The 20,410-nt window shown below is 59.5% G+C and overlaps 7 protein-coding genes across 7 annotated transcripts, besides 2 other annotated features; all 7 read right to left on the bottom strand.

Annotated features, from left to right (window-relative positions):
• Positions 1-155: 155 nt before the first annotated feature.
• On the bottom strand, positions 156-719 carry LPMP_080610 (amastin-like protein; the record flags this gene model as incomplete). Its single annotated transcript, XM_010705890.1, has 1 exon — positions 156-719. The coding sequence occupies one exon, from the start codon at positions 717-719 to the stop codon at positions 156-158; it is 564 nt and encodes a 187-aa protein (XP_010704192.1).
• Positions 720-2,509: 1,790 nt separating this feature from the next.
• Positions 2,510-2,869: a repeat region.
• Positions 2,870-4,391: 1,522 nt separating this feature from the next.
• LPMP_080600 (hypothetical protein) lies at positions 4,392-5,060 on the bottom strand (the record flags this gene model as incomplete). Its single annotated transcript, XM_010705889.1, has 1 exon — positions 4,392-5,060. One exon carries the CDS (start codon positions 5,058-5,060, stop codon positions 4,392-4,394), a length of 669 nt encoding a protein of 222 aa, XP_010704191.1.
• Positions 5,061-7,697: 2,637 nt separating this feature from the next.
• Positions 7,698-8,351, bottom strand: LPMP_080590 (hypothetical protein; the record flags this gene model as incomplete). Its single annotated transcript, XM_010705888.1, has 1 exon — positions 7,698-8,351. One exon carries the CDS (start codon positions 8,349-8,351, stop codon positions 7,698-7,700), a length of 654 nt encoding a protein of 217 aa, XP_010704190.1.
• A 1,597-nt stretch (positions 8,352-9,948) lies between these two features.
• LPMP_080580 (hypothetical protein) lies at positions 9,949-10,779 on the bottom strand (the record flags this gene model as incomplete). The annotated part of the gene is made up of 1 exon (XM_010705887.1): positions 9,949-10,779. The coding sequence occupies one exon, from the start codon at positions 10,777-10,779 to the stop codon at positions 9,949-9,951; it is 831 nt and encodes a 276-aa protein (XP_010704189.1).
• Positions 10,780-12,666: 1,887 nt separating this feature from the next.
• On the bottom strand, positions 12,667-13,701 carry LPMP_080570 (translation initiation factor-like protein; the record flags this gene model as incomplete). Its single annotated transcript, XM_010705886.1, has 1 exon — positions 12,667-13,701. The coding sequence occupies one exon, from the start codon at positions 13,699-13,701 to the stop codon at positions 12,667-12,669; it is 1,035 nt and encodes a 344-aa protein (XP_010704188.1).
• Positions 13,702-15,620: 1,919 nt separating this feature from the next.
• Positions 15,621-17,093, bottom strand: LPMP_080560 (cyclopropane-fatty-acyl-phospholipid synthase; the record flags this gene model as incomplete). The annotated part of the gene is made up of 1 exon (XM_010705885.1): positions 15,621-17,093. The coding sequence occupies one exon, from the start codon at positions 17,091-17,093 to the stop codon at positions 15,621-15,623; it is 1,473 nt and encodes a 490-aa protein (XP_010704187.1).
• A 1,181-nt stretch (positions 17,094-18,274) lies between these two features.
• Positions 18,275-18,844: a repeat region.
• Positions 18,845-19,341: 497 nt separating this feature from the next.
• Positions 19,342-20,400, bottom strand: LPMP_080550 (hypothetical protein; the record flags this gene model as incomplete). Its single annotated transcript, XM_010705884.1, has 1 exon — positions 19,342-20,400. The coding sequence occupies one exon, from the start codon at positions 20,398-20,400 to the stop codon at positions 19,342-19,344; it is 1,059 nt and encodes a 352-aa protein (XP_010704186.1).
• Positions 20,401-20,410: the final 10 nt, after the last annotated feature.

The raw sequence follows: 20,410 nt of genomic DNA, 5'->3' as shown, positions 1-20,410 counted from the left end.
AAGGACGCACGCACCGGGGGGAGGGAGGGCGAGGGGCACGTGCGGGCACGGGGCCAGGCGGTGCGCTTGGGTTCTCGCGGTGCGCTGCCGCGCCGCCCGTCCACCGCCACAGTGCCTCCGCGTCCGCCGGCCCCCTCCGCCTCCCCTCGCCGCGTCTATTCCTTTGTTTCCACGTTCTCACTCGCATGGCCGACCGGCCACGAGAGCAGCAAGAGCACGATGTTGATAATGTCCAGGCACCAGGCCATCACCAACAGCACGAAGCCGGAGCCAAATTTCATGCTAAACCGCATTCCAAAGCACTGTCCATCCAACGTGTAGTAGGTCACCGCCATGGACGCCCACACGACGCACAGCGTGACGATGCCGGTGACGTTGAGCGCCAGGCAGACGAAGCGGAGGTAAGTGCAGCACCACAGCAGAATGAAGCCCAAGACGGCCGCCAAGCCGTACACGAAGATGGAGATGATAGCGAACGCCTGAGAAGTGCGGAAACGTTGCGTGCGGGTCCCGCAAACGCTCCACAAAGAAAACACGTCGTCTTCGTACTTGAGTCCGTAGCACTTATTCTTTAACCCCCACAGCGTAATGCAAAGACTGTTGTCAAATCTGCCGTCCTCCTTCAGGCGAAACATGTCGATGGGCGTGGCCACGAGCACAAAAAGGAACGCGATGAACTGGAGGACCGCGTAGAGCAGAAGGGCGAGGGTGAACTCCATTTTGGCAGACGCACAGCAGCACACGGAGGGCGGTGGGGCGGCGGTGCACAGCAGAGGGGGTGGCGTAGTGGTGGGGGCGAGAGGGGGAGAGCGAGGGCGAGTCGAGTCTTCGCAAAGCAACGTCGTTGGTGCTGCCGCGTGTGCGTGCGTGTTGGTGGTGAGAGGGCGAGCGGCATGAGGGAGGAGGGCAGGGTGGAAGGGGAGAGGAGAGACGGAGAGGGAGGTGGGGGAGAGTGCGGCGAGGCGGCAGGCCCGCGAGAGTGCGACACGCGCACAGCGAAAGCGGGGGGTGGGGGGCCATCCGCTGGCGCCCACACGCACGTGCGGAGGAAGCGCTCGCCGGTGGACGCGACACACACGCCGCGCCGGCAGCGGGGGAGCGGCAGCAGCGCCACACGGAGGGGGGCCGGGCGCAGGGGACGGAGGGCACAGTCGGAGGAAATGCACACGGACGCCGCAGAGGCATCGCAAGCCGGCATCCGCTTCTTCTCCTAGCAGCGGGCGCGTGCTCTGGGCGAGGTCCTCCAGCCGGCAGATGAGTGCCTTAGACACCTGCACCCTCTCCCCCAGCAGCGCGAGGCTTGGCCATGCAGGAGAAGCCCATGCACGACTGCTATTCCGGGACCAGCCCATCAGAGCTCAGCGGCAGCGGGGGACCCCCCCTGCGCAATGAAGACCACGGCCGCAGGCAGAGTGTTCCTGTCTCGCACCGCTCCCCCAGCGTGAGAGAGGGGGCTGGAGCGGAGCGAGGTCAGCAGAGCGTTGGATGGTGGATGCGCATGCACCCCTTCGGTGCTGTCCCGCAGGGGCTGCTGGTGCCACCGCGTGGCGGCATAGGAAGGAGAGAAGGACGCAAGGAGGCGAGCGAGGGGGTGACGGTTGGCCGGCAGCATTCCCAGTCCGGGAGGCACACGGCGGCGTGTGACCCCCCTCTCCCGCCCCACCCTCCCTCACTTCCCATGACGAAGAGGCAACAACCACGTCCACAGCCCGGTCGCCGCCGCGACGTAACGGGCGCTTTTCGTGGGTATTGTGTTACCGCTCATCTGCGCTGCCTTCAAAACCGGGTGGGGCTCATCGCACCAAAGAGCGGCCGCAGGGGAGGAGGAGGGGAGAGGCACCACGCGCCATCCTTCGGTATGCCTACATCGTTGTGCAGAGGAGCGCAGCGGCGTCCGCTTGGAGTGGCCGCCGTGATGAGAGCAGAGCGACCGCCTAGACGTCCGCAGCGCAGTGCCAGCGCCGCAACCACCAGACGAGCAGCAGAGATGGACGCACACGCGAAGCGAAGGACGGGGAGAGCGAACTCGATCAGGGTGGCCACCACGAGTGCAGGAGAGGGAGGGAGGCGCTCTAGGAGCTGCGTGAGAGCAGAGGGGGTGCGGGCGGTGGCGGTGGCTGGTGAAGGGGATGGACATGGTGGCCCACCCTAATCCCCCATCCGCCTCCCCTCTGCGCTGCCTCCCCTTCCGTGCCTCCGTAGGTAAAGCGGCACACAGTACCGAGCACGCAGTGGACAGGCGCCCGCTGTGGCGGACAACGCGATTTGGTGAGCCGAGACGTGCAGGGGGGAGGAGGGGAGGGGGCTGCCTGCGAGTCGCATGGGAGGCGGGGTACCGGGCTTCGGTGGCAGGCACTGGCGCGAGGACTCCGAGAGCGATGCGAGCGACTCGAGCACGCGTGTATCCACGCACACACGCTCCCGCGAGTGCAGCGGTGGAGAGTGAGCGGCTCGATGATGGCACGCACACTCTCCCTCTCGCTCACCCCGGAGTTCCTGTTTCCCTTGCCAACCTTTCTATTCCCTACCACACCACATCGGCTCCCAATGCCTCCCCCCGCGCCACCCCGGCCCGTCGCAGGCCCCAGCGCGTGGTGCCCAACAGCCGCAGACGCGCGCGTTACAGCAGTGCGCGAGCTCAGCCGCGCTGGCGCTCTGCCCATCATGTGGATGGCACAGGCATCCTCACGGTCGCGGGCCGCTCCGACGCAGCGCTGTGGCCTCCCCCGCGTCGTAGGCACGTGGCCCTGCGATCGCCACGAGTGGCTCCGCATGTGGCGGCGATAGAGGGGGTGGGGGCTGCTCCACTTCCCCACACCGAGTGGGGAGGCGGGTGCAGGACCCTGCGATACCACGCGCTGAGGTCTCCGCCCGACTCTGAGTGCCGACAACATACAGACGGAAAGCAAACCAGAGAAGGTGGCAACTTGCAGGCCCGCACTGAGAGAGTAACCCTTAGTGGCGGAGAAAAACGCCAAGGGTGACAACATTACTGGCGAAGACGTACAAAGGTAAGGGGCTGAGATGCGGTAATGGAAGAGGGCCCTGCAGATGGGGAGAAGGACTCAGCCGTTACACGGAGCACACGCATCGCTAATCACCTCCCCCCCACACACCCACACACTGCATTTATGACAAAGCAAAAAAGAATCCAATATCACATAATGACGTACCTCCATACCCTCACAGTATTACGCGTGTGTGAGCAACTGTGTGTGTGATTTGTGTAGGTATTGGCGCCTATATGCGTCGCGTCGCACAAGGAACGAGAGAAGATAGAAACACTTGAGAGAAGATGCTGACATGAAGACGACAGTAGATCAACAGGGAGGCGAGATGAAAACAATAACGGCGATAGTGGTGGTCGGAGGAGTTGGCTGAAGCATTGAGCTCGTTCGTTCGCCGTGAGGCGGTTCTCTTACACCGACAAGTCCGAACTCCGGAGCCGCAGGCGAAAGGGGAAAAAAACCAAGGGAGAGAGAGGGTCAAACAGGTTGCTGTGCACATCCACGCAGACACCCGTCACCAGCTTCACGGTCGCTCTTCCCGTCAAGAGAGAGAGAGAGACAGCGAGAGTGACAGACGGGGAACCATAGCAAAACAAAGGGGGGATGAGGGGGGTAGAAAGAAGCCCCGCCGCCACGGAGAGATCACTTGAGCGAAGAGAGCAAACGACTGACAAGAGCAACCACGACGAGGCTATTCGCTTCGCATGCGCGCATGCTCGATTACCCCCTCTCTCCCCCTCCACACACAAACCACCCCCTTTCCAAAACAAAAAAAAAAGAAAACGAAAAACAGAAAACCGAACGAACCTCAAAACGAGGACTAACGAGGGCATACATGTACACATGCATCCCCCCCCCTACACGTGTGTGCGCAGGGAAGGATGACGGAGGAGGAGGAGGAGGGGGGGGGGGTACACCCGCCCATTCGCTGGAGAAGAAACAGAAAAAAAAAACGCGCCTCCACAGGAGGGCACGTAAGGCAGCCAACCCAGGAGGAGAAGAGTAGGGAGAAACGAGATAATGGAAAGAGAGCGAGAGCGAGGCAGGCAGACGGGAGAGAGGGAGGCGGTGAGTTCTCGAGTAGGTGAGTGAAAGGGGAAGAGGACACATGATGGTGTGTCAAGCACTACAGCATCAGGTAGCTCACTGTCCACGTCTGTGTATTCTCATTTTCAAAATGTTGTACTCCCTTCGTGCCATGTCCACCATTGTTGTGTCCTACACACCGCATAATTCAGGACAAGGACGGGCGACCGAAGCCTCCTCTTTCCCCGTTGATTCCCCCGTCCTCTTCCCCAAACCTGATCCTTGTGCGTGTCTCTCTCCCTCCCTCCCTCCCTCTCTCTTACCTTCGCGTCTGTTAATGGCTTGTCAATTGGCGGGTTACCTCAGCACTTCTGCCTGGGGCTGAAGCGGGTTCACGTGAACCACAGCATCTTCGTCGCTTTCCGACCAAGGCGAGCTGTCGCTGCTGCTGTACGAGCCATAGGTCTCTTCCTGTTCATCGAGCAACCTCGAAAGCTGAGTACTGCGCAGTGCCGTCCCGGAGCTATTGCTGCTGCGGTTACACTGTTCCGCCGGAATGCCCGTCGCGCCGCGGCCGATGTAGCGGTCGAGGTCGAAGAAGCCGTTCGTCGCGTATGCCTGCTCCACCACCTTCTTCGCCTTTCGCTGCTCCGCGTACTCCAGGCGGTAGCAAACCCACACCGCCAGTAGAGTGTAAGCGGCGAGCACCACCAGCACAATGATGAGGATGCCAACGTACCAGTTCCTGCTGAAGAACGACTTTGGCGGAAGACTATACTTCTCACGCTCATATACGACGCTGTTCGGCGGAAATTCAACGTCCGGGCCACTCGTCGGCACCGAGGCCGCCATCCATACCTCTGCGTGTGCAGAGCTAGAGAGCGAGAGGGTGAAGGAGCGGGGCACAGCTGCGCGAGCGGCGCTTGACCCCAGCCAGCACAGCGCGCACCACAGCGCAAGCTTAGAACGAAGGGTCGGCTTAGTCGCTGAGCTCATCTTTGGGTGGTACAGTGGGAACGACATCATGGGCCGTGAAGGCAGTTGGCCAATGGGCTCCGTATAGGCTGCCGCAACCGCAGAGTCGTGTGAGATGGGTGTGTTGGGGGTGGTGGTGGTGGTGGTGGTGATGGTGGTGGTGGTGATGCTCCGTGCCGCGTATATCGCCCTCGCTCGTTCTCTCTATTGAGCAACGAAGTGGGAAGCGAGAGAGAACGCAGAAAGGGCGGAGGAGGAGGAGGGAGGGAGGGAGGGAGGAGTTGACACAGGGAAAGCGAGCTGAAGAATGAGACGGGACAGAAACAGAATGAGCAAACCACTGCGTGAGTTCGCGCGCGCGACAACGCCGGCGGCGACTGAAGTGGTGCAGACGAGCGAGAGAGCGCACACGCAGCCGCCTTCACACCCAACCCCCCAAAACGAGAAAAAAAACGACAGGAGAAGAAGAGAGGGGAAACAACAGGGGGAAAAAAACACACAAAACATAACGTCTGTGACGACAGTCAGAGGCGGGAAGCGGCAACAGCAGCAGGAGGAGGAGGGGAGGGAGCCAAGCGCACGGGCACGGACAGAAGATGTGATTCGACGAGAAAGCAGAGAGAGAGAGAGAGAGAGAAAGAAAAAAAAGCGCTGTATACATGCAGATGCTCCAGTAGGTGGTGGGAGAAGGGGAAGCCAAAGGAGGAAAAGGGGGAAAATGTACGACAAGAGAGCGAGAGCGAGGGAGTGAAGTCGAAGAGTGAAATGCAGCCAAGACGAGCTCCCTCACAGAAAACAACAACACATCAACACACGTCACTTCAGGAGGGAGGGGTGGTGGTGGTGGTGGTGGTGGAGCTGTTGCTGTGTCAGTAGTGTGTATGTATTTCTAGTTGTACCGCGTGGGAGGGGGAGAGTGGGGTGAAGTGAGAACGAGATCAGATTGCAGAGGAAGTAGGGAGGGAGAGGAGGACAGCGCTTATTTACTGGTCATGGCGTGGAAGCCATCAATCTACTCTGGGCGTGAAGCGGTGGATTGGAGGGGCGGTAGGCCATACAGAGTAGAAGAGCGCGCACGCCCATGTGCGGGTGTGAGTGTACGCCTGGGAGAACTGCACACCCTCCCCCATCTTCACTCTTTCAATGAACGTACACACTCCCCCCCCCCCACACAGAGAGGTGCTCGTGCGTGGGTGACGCATCCTTTTCTCTGCGTATTTCTTCTTTTCACTGAGATGCCACCCCACCCCTCCAAGCGCACTTCCTCATTGCCACCTAATCGTTTCCTTCTCTTCGTATGTTTTGGCGCTGGCGTTCGGCTACCGCTGCTGGTGCTCGTTGCATTGTGAGTTGGCGCATTCATGTCAGCGTACACGCGCCAACAGCCCACACCCACACACACAGGTGTGAAGTAGTACGGCACGGTGGGCCCACCATCTTCTGTTTTGTGCCCCGTGACGCACGCACGTGCAGGCAATCGTCAAGAGTCATTTAAATGAGGTGGGAGGAAGGATGCGGCGACGCCCCACTAATGAGGGATCAGCACCGTCCCACAACGCTCACCCGCCCACTGTTTGGGGGGGGAGGGGGGAAGGTGCAACGCGTCTATTACGAGAGGAGCCAGGGAAACAACAGCAAAACTGAAAATAACAACAAAAAGTGAAGAGAGAGAGCGGCGCAACAGTGCCAACGGCACCGCCACAAACCACAAAAGGGGCCGTCATGTACACACATCGCCCACTTGCCACGCGCAAGCCTACTACCGCCATCCACGCCCCGCACATGCGCGCGCGCGTGGATGTCAGCAGCGAAGAATTCCAAACAGTTGTGAAACTAACGAGCCCCCTCCCTCCCCCCAAAAATAAATCAATCAATCAAACGATCCCACCGACTGGGAGAGGGGGGAGGGGGGCACCAAAAAAATACGAAAAGCAAAAAAACAAAGCCCCGCGATCCAACGAGGGAGAGAAGGCGGCAAAAGCGAGCGTGAAGGAGGGCGACGGTGGAGTGGGAGGGAGGGAGGGGGGGAGAGAAGTAAGCACATGAACGTTACTATACACACCAGCGGTTAAGAAGAGATGGGCAAGGCTACATCGAGAGAAGACGAGGCCAGCAATGAAGGGGGAGAAGGCCAACAGAAATACACCCACTCACCCACCCATTGACACGTGAGAAGAGAGGGGGGAGGAGAGGAGAGGAGAGGGGAGAATCAAACAGACAAGAACGAGCCCATACAGGCGCGCGTCAAAGCCCGCACATATATGAGGACCCAACGAAGCACCAGCCGGTGTGCACCAACGCAGGGGCGGTGACTTGGGGCGGCTGCGGCGAGCATGGCGCAAACCAACAAGAGCAAGAGAGACGGAGGAGGGGGAGGAGGGGGGGAGGCGCGAGAAGAGAGAAGGCTGAGCGGAAGCGCAGCACCAACGGGCTGGCACGACACACCTGCCTATACATGCACGCAAGCACTCCAATGGAGGTGCCCACGCACGGCTCACCTACCCCTCATTTTCCGCCAACAGCTTGCAAGAGGGAGTCTCGCGTTCGCCTCACACCTCCTTCCCCCCACCACACGCACGCCTCCCCAATTAGTACGCCACGACGAGCTCGTACACACACACACCTGCACACCCGACTTGCCTCTCATTCCCCCCGCTTTCGCCGTTTTGCTCGCTGCTGCTGCTGCTCTTAGCGCTGCAGAGGGTTCATCTGAGTGACGGTGTCGTCCGCCTCCAACGAGGACGACGGGCTCACGCTACCGTAGCGGTCATCGTGTGGTGAGTTGCCATGGTCGTACGAGTCGGATGGCTGACGGCTAAGCGAGCTACTGCATGAGCTTGGCGCGCGCGCCCCAGAACGCACCCTCGTCTGCGTCCGCCCACCATGGATTTCCTTGCCGTCGAGGTGGAAGTAGCCTTCCGTCAGGTATGCCATCATCACCACCTTCTGCGCCTGTTGCTGCGCGTAGAAGCTGAAGTGGTAGATGATCAACGCCGCCAGTAAGATGTAGAAGCCACACACGACACACAAGATGAGAGTAATTGCAACGTACCAGTAGGACCTGAAGAAGCTCTCTGATGGGATCGTGTGGTTCTGCGGCTGGTACGCCAAGGCGCCGGGTGGGTAGACTACAGGTGCGCTCTCCAGCGGTGGTGGCGTGGTTGTCCAGATGGTATAACTGCAGGTGCCGGTCTCGGCGGAGGCCGAGCCCTGTGCAACGGCCATCGTCTCTCTCCGCATTCCCATGCACAGCACGCACCACAGAGCAGTCAAGCAGAGCCGTGTAAAGGCGGTCCTGCTACGCGAGGACGCGCGCGTACAGGCAGGGGCGGCAAATGCCATGAGGCCGCGGTCGAGGAGGCGTGAGGGGGGGGGGTGCTGCGAAGTCAGACAATCAACACAGATGAGGCCGGCCAAGTTCAAGGCGAGCAGCGGAGTGGGCCAAAGAGGCGCGCGCACACACACACACACGCCAGAAGTGAGTTGATCGCGGTGTAAGAGCAGAGAGAAAGCGCTACAGGGGAATTTTCATGTGCGCGCGTGGGCGAGTGCGGGTTGGCGACTCCTCAAAACCGAAAAAAAAAAAGACAAAGACAATGCCGCTTGTCAGTCGCGGAGAGAAACAGCGCGTAAGATGGCGCCGCCAGCAATGATGGCGATGATGGTGGCGGAGGGGGTCGTGGTGGGCAAAGGGTGTGCAGCGAGAAAAGAGGGAGAGAGGGCCCAGCACACAGACGCACGCTCAAGCAGAGATGCCGGAGCAAAGGGGAGGGGGGAGGAACCCAGCGAGGGGCAGAGAAGCGTGTGCGGTGAGATCGAGCACGAGCACGAGAGAAAGTGGGAGAAGGCGAGAATGAGATGAGAGTCCAATACGAAGACAACAATGGCCTGAGGAGTTCTGCTGCGCACTTCTGACAAGACAGACGCGAGAGAAGGCGAGTGGGCTTCAGCAAACACTCGATTTTTGCCTAACACCGCCACTCCAGCGGATACGCACACACAGGCAGGCGGGCAGGCGCCCCCGGCACGATTGGGTTTTTTTTGTTCAGATTCCCTTTTCTTTCCCTTCGCCTTGTTCCTGATGTGGAGAGTCAAGCCGACGCCCAGACCGCCTCCTGCGCGTAGTTTATTGCGACAGAGAGTCAGAGGGTGTGCGGAAGGGGGGGCAGAGATGATATGTTGGTGATGACGACAGCGGCGGCTATGTCTAAGGCTCACGATAAATAGAGAAGAGCGACTGAGCGAAGAAGAGGAGAGGTGGGGGGGGGGGAAGGCGAGTAAGGAAAGAGCACGAGAGAAGCATGCAGGCTCATGCTAGTGTAGCGGTACCTTAGGGGTGGACAGGCCATAGGCAAGGCGTAGAATATGGGCAGAAGGTGTCAAGAAGGGAGAGGGGGGGGGGGAGGGAGTCGGCTGGGGGTGGAGTAAGGATGATGCAGTTGATCATCATCGTGGGACAACTGCTCAGCACTCCCCCCTTCACCCTACACCCCACCCGCTGTCAGATGCCTCGCTGCGATTCTGTGCCTGTGATTCATTGCCCGCGCACTGTACCCACCACATATGACCTTCTCCCCCACCGATACACTCGTCACCCCGCGCAGTTCCCCCACGTGATGGTGGCCGGCGATTCATGGAAGGAGCCCTAGCCGATAGTACTGTGACCCAGACATACACACTTCAAAGACCCGGCGGCAGAGGCTGCGCTGATGTGTAGTCATAGTGATGCGACCACGTGTGCAGTACCCTGGCACATGCCTGTGTGCTTTACGAATGTACCTCCAGTGAAGGAAATAAGAAGGGTGGAGAGGGGTGGCGCAGATGCCTGATGAAAATGCATCCATCTTCCTCCTCCACCCTGATCCGCACCCCCCACCCCCCACACAGAGACATGCCCCTCTCAGCCATGCGTGGGCCGCATCACTTTCGCTTTGCTCACTTAAAACCCCAGCCCCAGCAGCCAGTGATGTAGGACAGCACGTCCGTCCAGGTTCACGTTGTAGACGTACACGGAGTGGCTGCGTACGAAGATCTTCTTGGTCGGAAAGATCTTCATCAGCTCCTCCTCAAAGCGGAATATGTCACCTTCAACGTTCTGGATTCGCATGTAGAAAGCCGGCATGAGCGTCTTGGCGTTCATGGAGTAGACCTTGCCGGGGAGGTGGCCGTTGCTGGTGCGGTGAACAAAGAAGGGAATGACGTCAACGGGGTCGGCAGGGCCGAGCGGTGGTGCGTAGCCGACTGCCGAGTCGCGGCCTGCCACCGCGTAGTACGTCGGAGCATCCGTTGACTTGGCGAAGAGGCTGCTCGAGGCGTGGTACACTCCAGGCGGCAGTCGCTCTCCGGCAGCAGCACTGCCGTTCGCACTCGTGGCGATGCCCGGCACGGCGTGAATGTGTGCTTGCAGCGTACGGAAGTCATGCAGCGCGTAACGCAGCGGCAGCTTCAGTAGTTCATCGTAGATGTCGGAACGGAGCTGTCGAGACCACTTGGAGAGTGTCGGCTTCAACACAGGCATGCGCTGGCCGCTCAGCGACATGGCAGCCCCATCGGCCATGTGCCGCAGCTCTGGGGCGTGCGCGTAGTGAGTCGCGGCGAGGCTGTTCGCCTGCGGCGTGGCGTGGAAATGGCCTGCCGTGCGCCGCGGTTGCGTACCCTCTGGGACGACGTTGACGAACTGCCCGGCTGGAGAGCGGAGGTCGAGCCCGAGCGCCGGCGAGGAGCCTGAGCCGCCGAGCCATACCCACCGCGCAGCCGACTTGCGGAGCATCGTGGAGAGAAAAAGGGGTGAAGGAGCCAAGAAGAAAAGATACCAAGTAGCCAGCGGGACGGAGAAGAGAGCACAGCTTGGTACGCTCTGAACCCGTGCAGGCTTGCGTGCATGTGCTTACAGCCGTGTGTGTGGTGGTGGTGGTGGTGGTGAGAGCGGGGGATGGGTGAGTGGGTAGAGAAGGTTGAGGTTTGCACAAACGTGCAGGATTGCGAAGTGAAAGAGGGTGCCACCGAGAAACGAGGAGGGCGAGAGTGTGTGTGAGTGAGAGACGGTGCGTGTGCGTGAGGGGGTCCTAGGCGGTGGCGGCCCTGTGTGGCACCCAGAGCGGCGACTTTGTGCTCTGCCAGCCCCTCCACCCCCCACCCCCTTACTATCCACCTCTCCAGCACGTACAACGGCACGCGTCCGCCAAGAGCTCATCAGAGGGGGAGAGAGAGAGGCGGAAACACGGTGGCGTGCTTTTTCGCCTGTGCGTCGCTCTCGAGCAAGGGAAAGGAGGCGAGCACGCCGTGCGTGGGTCTGCACAGATGCGCCCCACAGCGCGGGTGCGCAGCAGATCAGCCCTCGGCGATCCAGCATCGTCACTTTGCTTTCCTCTGCCTCTCTGTAGGTGGTGTTTTGCTGTTTCTCATCTTATAGGTACGGGCTTAACACAAGCACACAAGAAGGCGTGCCGCGCACACCCCATGCACCGCCCCAATCGCCCGTGATGCTCCTTATGTTGCTGTCATTGCCGTTGCGTGAGGAAAACACTACCACGGCGAGTAACGAAGGGAGCGGGAGGGAGAAGAGGGAGGGAGAGGGAGAGGGAGAGGGAGAGGGGGGAAAGACTTTGAGCCCCCCCCAAAGAAAAAGAAGACCGATATATAAAAAACACCACAAGACTTGCTGATTCCGTGTTCACCGACAACGGCACGGGCACGTACACACGCGCCCTCCTCCTCCCTCCCCCACGCCTCTCTTTTATCCTCTTTCAGCTGTGCCGCCATTTATTAGGACGACTCCCGCAGTGCCGTTTCTTTTCCCCCATTTTTTGTCTCGTTTTGCTCCCGCTGCGCCCCGTACCACCACCGCAGTTGCTCACGCAAGCATCACCGTGCTGCGCGCATGGCTTTCTTTTCCATCTCTCGCTTGTGCGTGTGTGTGCGACTGCTTCGCCGGCGTGCTGCTGCTGCTGCTGCTCAGCTTGGCGTGTATGCTGTGAGCGCCTCACTATCACACCAGCGCCAAGGAGAGCGTAGAAACACGACGTTGTGAGCAAAACGTGCACATGAACACAGGCAACAGCGAAGGGTGTGTGCGTGTGCGTGTGCGTGTGTGGGAGGCACTGCCTGTGAGAAAAACTAACGGCAAACAGAAGAGTAAAGAAAGAGACCCCCTCCTCCTCCTCCTCCTCCTCCTCACGCGCTCACTCACACCGACACGCACACACCCACCCACACGCACGCGCAGGCACCCCCCCCTCTTCATAGGCAGACGACACTACGTATCATGGAGGCTACTCGGAAAGGCGGAGGCGGAACAGAAGGGGCGGGGGCCTCACACCAATGCGAGTGCGTCGTGTGTCAACTCCCCTCCCCCCACTTCAACAACGAAGACGACGGCGGTCGAAACATCCCTCCCTCTCTTTTTTTTCCCTTTGAAGTTCGTCGCCCTGGCACCACCCACCACCTCAATATGCAGCGCGCAAGTAACGGATGCCGCGAACGCAGGTGGTGGCGCACTTTGCCCATCGTGTGCGCACGCCTGCGCCGGCGTGAGAGAAATAAAGGGAGATGCGAGCTGCTTTGGGTCGTGACTCCACGCGTCCGTCCGTCCGTCTCTCTCTCTCTCTCGTTCTCTCTCCTCCGCCTTCTTCTTTCTCTCCAAGCATAGGATTACAACTCACAGAATCATGGCGGCGCGTTGGCGCGAGCGCTTTTCGATCTGCGCACTGAACGTGGCTGTACCAGCAGCCGTCACCGTGCGCGTTGCTGTGCAGACGTTACAGCGTAGCTCCAGGCGACGGCCATCCTTAGTGAGCGTCGTATCAATACGGTGGCACGAATTACACTTGACGTACTCATCGAGGTACTTGATGAGTACGCGATCAAAGTCTGTCTGCTTACGGATCTCAAACTTGAGGATGAGGGCGTTGTTGCTATCGAGGTTGCCGCGGATGGAGAGCTCCTTCTCGATGAAGTCCTTCACGTCCTCCATAGGTCGATGAAAGGCATCGCAGATGCGGCCGAAGTTGGCGATCACCGTCTTCTTTTTACCCATGCGCTCCAGGATGGGCACCGGCAGTTGGTTGCGCTCCGTCATGGCGCTGCCCTCGTTGTTTCGGTTCAGCGCCTCGAACAGGCGCGTCAGCATGGCGTTGTAGCGGTAGCCTTCCACCGCCTCATCCTCGGCGCTACTGCCGTTCACATCCGTCAGCGCAATAGCCGAGCTGGCCGCCGCAACGTCAAGGAAGCGCTCCACACGCTGGTTCTGCTGCTGCTGCATTGTTGATTCCACCTGCTGTTCCCTCTGCGCCATTATCTCCTCAATGGCCGGGCGGCTCGCGCGCTTCATGATCTCAAGCAGCGCAGCGTAGGTGAGTGTGTCGTAGTTGATCGCCTCCATTTCCTCGGCAAGCTCGTTTGACTGAGCCACGGCCGGGGAGAGGGCATCGTCGTCCGAGCCACCCCCCGAGTTCGCCGCCTCCGGCAAGACGGGGGCTGGTGCCGTCACCTGTGGCGCAGTGGGGTCGGTGTGCAGCCTCATGCACGGCGCGCTCACCGCAGCCGCGGCAGGTGCCTTAGCGCGCACGCGAACTGGCGGCGCCATCTCCACGGTATCTTGCACCGTCGTGGTCGTCGTCTGCTGCTCATCCTCGCTGCTGCTCTCGCCGCTGTCGACGTTGCGACGACGCTGGCGGCCGGTCTCACGCTGCATTGTTCCCCCCTTTTGTGTTTGCTCGCAAAATGGGGTGCCTTTTTTTTAGGAGTGGAAGGACAGGGGGGTGCTGTGGCCGAGTGGGGGCGGGGGAGAGAGGGAGAGAGAGGGGAGAGGGGGAGGCGGAAGGGGTGGGGTGGGGTGGGGTCTCTCGCGTGCCTACGTGGGACTGTGGTAGGAGTGGCCGAGTGGAAGGAGTTCGCTTTTCTTTCTCTTGTGCTCGTGGATGGGGAGAAGGTGTGCAGAACAACAACAACGAGAGTGGTGAAGAGGAGGGAGGACGGGCGAGGGTGATGAGGGAGTGGAGCGATTTGAGTGGATACGAAGAGGCCCCGGGGAGACAGGGAAGGAAGGGAGGGACAGCGGCGCGCAAGGGCCGGTCTGCCGTACCGGCACAACGGCATTCACCCACACACACACACACCCACAACGCAGTGGCAGTTGTATCCCTCCCTTAAAGTATCGACCGTCTCTGCAGCTATTCGACCGCTGTTTTTTCGTTGTTGTTTGCTCCCTCCCCTTCCCCCTCCCCCTCCCCCCGTCCTCGAGTAGCGCGCGAGGACGGGGGACAAGAGAGAAGAGAGGGGGAGAGGGCGGGGGGGGGGGCGTGGTGAGCACACACGTCAGCGGAAAGCCTGTACTGGGTGGTGTGGGCTCACTGCGCATTGTATTTAAGGGGACCTTCGACTATGAGAATGTGAGCGACAGGGGCAGAAGACAGGCGCATAGCGGATGTCAATACTGGAGATGGGAGGGGAAGGACATTACGAGGAGAAGAACGAGCGCCGGACAGTAGCCCCAAACAACATTGACGTGTGTGTAGGCGTGGGAAGAGGGGAGGAGGCCCAGCGGAGACGAATAAGCAAAGCACACATGATTACACCCGCCCCCCACACACAGACCGACAGATCGACAGAGACGAGATTGCCAAACTATACCACAACGGCAAAGAAACAACAACAACAAAAGTGCCTCTCCCGTGCTGTTGAGAGACGGGAGAGCAGAGAGAGATGGGAGGAGAGGGTGGCAGGCGCAGTTGACCACACACACACACTCAATGAAGGCGACGCATCCACTCTGTCCAAGCCCACCAAAAGCCACCTTCTCTCTCCGTCTTCCGTTCCGCTCTTCCCTTCTGGGCATCGGGGGGGGGGGGGAGGCGAGCAGCTTAGAGAGTAAATGATTGGGAGGGTGGGGGGGGGAGGAGGAAGAGAGAGAGATTGCGGACGGAGTCGGCCAGGGAGGAGGAGAGGCAGAGGAGAACCGCCATCGACCACGCCAACACTCGGCGAGGAAGCGCCCATCCGCAACAATTGACACAAGCGAGAAGGAAAAAAGAGAATAAAAGACAAAATCGTAACCAGGACCACAGCAGTAGCCAAACATCAGCACAGGACGAAGCAGCGTCACACTCCACCTCGCTCTCGCTCTCTCTATACATACAAAGCAGAAGCGACACTGAGGAGGACTGCATGCTCGAGTACGCTGATTTGCAGAATCACTGGAGCGAAAAACGAACAGAAAAAGGAGGAGGAGGAGGAGAGAGGGAGAGAGAGGGGGGGAGGAAGGAGACAACCAAAGAGCGAAAGAGATGCGTGCAGAGCTCTTTCACTGGTAAAATGAGGAGAAAAACGAAGGGAACAAACTCACCTGCGCCTTTCTGTGCCTGTGTTAGTGGCACATGCGGAGATGACTGAAAAGAAAGGAGGGAGGAAGGCCCAGTCACGCCGGCGTGAAACCACGCCCATGCCGCAGTTATAGCAGAGGACGGGTGAGAAGGGGAGGAGAAGCACAGCGACAAGAACACGTCGGGGGTGGGGAGAGGGAGACATCGCCGCAAGCAAATGACCCGGACTTCGCTAGTGTCCTCCCTCCCCAGCGCTACGTCTACTTCCTTATCCACAAGTCCATTTCCACTTTTACGGCCGGTACACCCGGGCGTACCCCGGCATTCCCTTCGGGCTCAGAACAATTTGCCACAGCTGTAGGTCACGTGCCTCGAAGGCGCCAGCACTGCTGCTCAGGTAGTAGTAGAACATGCGAAAAAACACATCTGCATTGCACTTCTTGCTCTCGGCCGAGTTGTTCCAGTGGGCGAGGAAGTTCTCGCGCCAGGCGAGCAGCGTCAGCCCGTAGAAGAAGCTGAAGTTGTGCAGGTCCTCCATCACAAAGTACTTCTCGATATTTTTTCCGATGTTCGAAACACTCGGCAGGCAGCCGCCTGGAAAAATGTACTTGAGGTACCACTGATCGGCGCTCTTCATGGTTGTCTTGCTGCCAATGGTGTGAAGCACTAAGACCGCCTCCGGGTCGTCGTCGCGCAGTAGGCGGCGCATGTGCTTGAAAAAGGTGTGGTAGTTCTTGGGTCCGACGTGCTCAAACATGCCAACACTCACGATGCGGTCAAACTTGCGGTCGAAGGTGACGTCGCGGTAGTCGCGCTTGAGGATGGTAACATTTAGGTCGTCCTTCACTCGATACGCGGCCCCCTCGCGCTGCTCTTCAGAGATCGTAATGCCAGTTACCTTCACCTTGTACTTCTCGCTCAGGTACGCCGCCAGGGCGCCCCATCCACAGCCGCAGTCGAGCACCTCCAGCCCCGGACGCAGGCGCAGTTTTTCGCCAATCATCTTCAGCTTCACCTCCTGCGCCTCGTCCAGCGTCGACACAGTCTTGACCATGTGGTCCTCGGCGGGGCCGACATGCTGCTCCCAGTACGCGCAGCTGTACTGCATGCGCAGCCCCAGCATGCTGCGAAAGAATTCATTGCCAATGTCGTAGTGCTGCATGCCCACCTTGCGACTCTTCGACTTGGTCTGCGGGTTGAATAGCTTAGCGCGGATGATGTTGATCAAATCCTTGGCGTTATTCGGAAAGTAGTACTCGAGCCCACTCCGCAGGATGCGTTTGAAGAGCTCGTGCAGGGCATAAAAGTCGCGGGTGTCCCACCAGCCCTCCATGTACGCCTCACCGAGGCCAAGACTACCCTTCCTGATAACGCGGCGGAACAACATTGGGTTGTGCACGACCATGTCGTACGGCTTTTCGCCGCCAATGGTGATACCGCATGTCTTCAGGATCTTCTGTGCGAGGTCAAAGTACTTGGCCTCCTTTTTCTGGAGCTTCGCATACTCCTCCTCGCTCATGCGAAACAGACTGCCGTTGCCGCGCGGACCACCGTAGTTAGCCACCCGGGTTGTTTTGTCGCCGTCACTCTGGTCGACTTCCTTGATCGCGGTAGCAGGGACCTGGTAGCCATTCTCGCTGCTGTGTGTGTCGCTGTGGCCTTTCAGTGGCATCGGCACCTGCTCATGCGACTCCAGCATGTGCGATGCTCGCGACAGGAGCGCCGCTTCCTCCGACTTGGGGTACTCGTCGAGTGGGGTTTTCATTGCTTGCAGAAATGACGAAGGATGAACAACACACGAAAAGGAGAGAGGGGGCGGAAGCAGCGAAATTCACACGAAAATGAAGCTGAAATAAGTTGAGGTGCCCCCGCTGGAGAGCGGAGAGGACAGAGAGAGAGGCAGGCAGGCAGGCAGGCAGTCGCACGCACGCACGCATATGTTTTTGCACACCAACCGTAATTCTTCTAGCAGGACCAGGCGTCAAAGTAGACCGACCCGGAGAGGGCTGTGATGACGACACACACAGACAAGGAGGAGGAGAGAGGGAGAGACGAGGGGGGGGCGTAGGCATACCGCGAGGAGAAGAAGAGACGCTGCAGGCTCAAAGAGGCTACGAATTCAGCAGCGACAAGAGAGAGAGAGAGAGGGAGAGAGAGAGAACAAAGTGAGAGTAAAGAAAACCAATAGCCACACGCCAAACTAGAACTGGTGGCGGTTACCGGTGCCGCACCTACAGGTGGGGGGGGGGGCGAATGGGGAGGACAGACTTGTGGACAGAGCGGGAGAAATAGCCGAAGTTGCCTATCTTGCCGTACAAAATGGCTGCGTAGTGGGGAGCGGGGGAGGTAAAAGACGAAGGGAGGAAATTTCCATTGACTTCGGGGACACAAAGTGCAACACCCACCCACACACACACCCGCTAAGAGAGAGAAAGAGAGAGAGACAGACCGCAACGCGGTCAAAGACGAAGAAACACGTTGGGAGAAAGAGAAAGAGAAAGAGAGAGAGACAGGGTTGGCGCTGTGGATGTGATGTATGTATGCGTGGTTACCTCAAGCACTGTCTCCCTGTTGATGCGCTTGTGGTGATGCTTTGTGGCGCCTTCGCTTCGTCTATGATGTCTTTGGAGACGCTGGTGAAGCGAGAGCGGGAGGAAAACGAGGTCTGAAGGAGAGGGGTGAGAGAGAGAGTGCGAGGACGACTTGGTGATGATGGTGTCAGCAACGGAAAAGTCAAAGCTGGGGTGTCAGCCGTGTGATTCAGTGGCACGCACACAACAACGAAGAGAGAGTGGGTGACGACGCAGGCGCGAGGAGGAGGTGGAAGGGGGATCTGGAGGAGACGCCGCTGACGTTGTAAGCCCGGGTGCGCGTGTGGTTGGAGACGATGAGGGGCCGCGGAAGAGCGGCTTCATGGAACACTGAGAGGGGAAGAGAATGCTTTCATTTTCTTTTCAAAGCGCACCTTCTCTGGCATGAAACATGAGCTTCAAAACTCTTCTCCCCTCGCCTTCCCAAGACACCATCGCGTGGTGCGAAGGAAGCCCTAGACACCCGCGTTACAGCAATACGTCGACTCAGTCATGTGAGCACGGCCTCTTCCGCAAACTCTGACCACCGCATGCACTGCAGGTCACCTCACAGTCGCTCCCACTATGCCGGTCCCCACCTGGTGCATCTCCAAGTGGGTGGGTGACACCCCAGGCGTCCCACATCACTTAGGGAAGGAGAGGGCCGGGCGAGACATTTTTGAGCTGTGCGCTGACACGCCGCCCATCATATGGAATTAGGGCCCACACACCTAATGCACTGGAGCAGATTGCTCCGATGCAGCGCCATCTGTGGGCCTGGCCACCGGCCTCAGTAGCGATACATCGCTCGGACTTCCCTACGTCATAGGTGTCTTTGCCCAGTCATCCTCAGAAGCGGTTCGGCCTGTGACAGGGATAGAGGGGGACTGTATGGCTTCTCGACCTGAGTGGGGGTACTGAGCGCTGCGGTATCACGTGCTGAGGTTGCTGGCATCCTCGAGGTATGGGGAGGCACAGACGCAAGGCCAACCAAGACAGTGAAAACACAGAATCAGAGAAAAGCAGAGTTGAGGGGACGCGCGGGTGACAGGAGCTTTAACAGCGGACGTTGCCCTCGCGCGCACATACCCCCCGCCCCCCTCCCTTCCCCACCTCTTCATCCACGTACGTATGCAGAGGCGTGCGTGCGTGTGTGTGTGTGGGGGGGGGGAGGGGGCGGGAATGAAAACATGAATGCGCCTGCGTGAGGCCAAAACAGCATCCGCAGCAGCCGAAGGAGCATCACGTCAACGAGCTAAACTCACTTTCCTCCTCCGCGGTTAACGGCGTCCCGGATAAGGCACTGGGGGAACGAAAAGGCGTGTCTCCATCACGTCACAGACGCCACACCAGCGCCGCCTGGCTATCGCTGACCGTGCGACACCAATCGAGTACCTCCTCGCCCTCTCCTGCTTCGTTGAGAGAAGGAGGTGTATGCCTGCACTAGCTCGCCATCTCTGGTGGTGGCGGCGGCCGAAGCGCCTTGTCCTCGTCGCGAATCTCCACCTTGAAGGCCTCTGAGGACGTTTGATCTTTCCAGTGATGCTCCCCCGACGTGGGTCCGAGCCCTTGGCGATGCAGGTGCTCCTTGCCTGGCTGCACATCAGTGAAGTTCTGGAACTGCAGCCGGGACTGCTCCGGATCGTACACCTCCTCCATGTAGGTCTTTACATCCTGGCCCGTGTCCTTGGGGATCGTCATCGAGTCAAACTCATACGTGCCCGTCTTGGTGAAGTTGTGATGCTTCTCCAACACGTAGATTGAGCGCCGACACTCCTCGATGCACTCGTCAATCAGTAGCTTTTCTGTCGCCATAGCGCGACGGCGGAAGCACATGCGGGCGTAGGCGATCATGCTGCGGCGCCGGACGCTTTTATAGTTCATCAAGCCTTTCAACACGTTGCGATACAGCAGCAGCACGAGCGACTTGTGCTCAGGCGTTGGCGTGAACTCCCAGCTCGCGCGCTCCCGGTTCGGATCGAGGGGATTGCGTGGCATGTTCTGTTCATCAAAGTGGCGCAGATGCTGCTGCGAGGCTTCTTTCTGTGCCACCTCACGCGCGCGGGCGACGCGGTGGATTTCGAGGTCGTACGAGACGGGACGCCGGTTTGGCCCCGTCAAGTGCGCTGGGCGCTCCATTAAGATGTCGTCTATCGCCTGCTTTGGCACGGTGGAGCCTGGCGCGGCACCACCGCCTACTTGGAAGGACTGCCCATGGCCGACGCCACGCCCACCGATGCCGTTCATACCGGCCTGTCGATAACTGGCGGTGCTCCTGCCCGTGCCGTCCAGCGCCTCAGAGGCCCCGTTCGCCATGGGCTGACCCACATCGCCGCCACCGAGGCCCATGGCACCCTCGCTGATGAAGGTGTCCTTCGCGTTCGTGCGCCACGTTGCGTCAGCGCTGCCGCGGTGCTCGCTGCTCCTACTCAGCCATGAGAAGAAGAGGAGAGGGCGACAAGCTTGCAGCGGCGCAAAGCGGACAGCGCCGATGCGCATCATGTTAAAACGA

Source organism: Leishmania panamensis (assembly GCF_000755165.1).
Source record: "Leishmania panamensis strain MHOM/PA/94/PSC-1 chromosome 8 sequence".
In the NCBI taxonomy this organism is placed as follows: domain Eukaryota; phylum Euglenozoa; class Kinetoplastea; order Trypanosomatida; family Trypanosomatidae; genus Leishmania; species Leishmania panamensis.
This window is presented reverse-complemented; position numbering and strand designations above follow the sequence as displayed.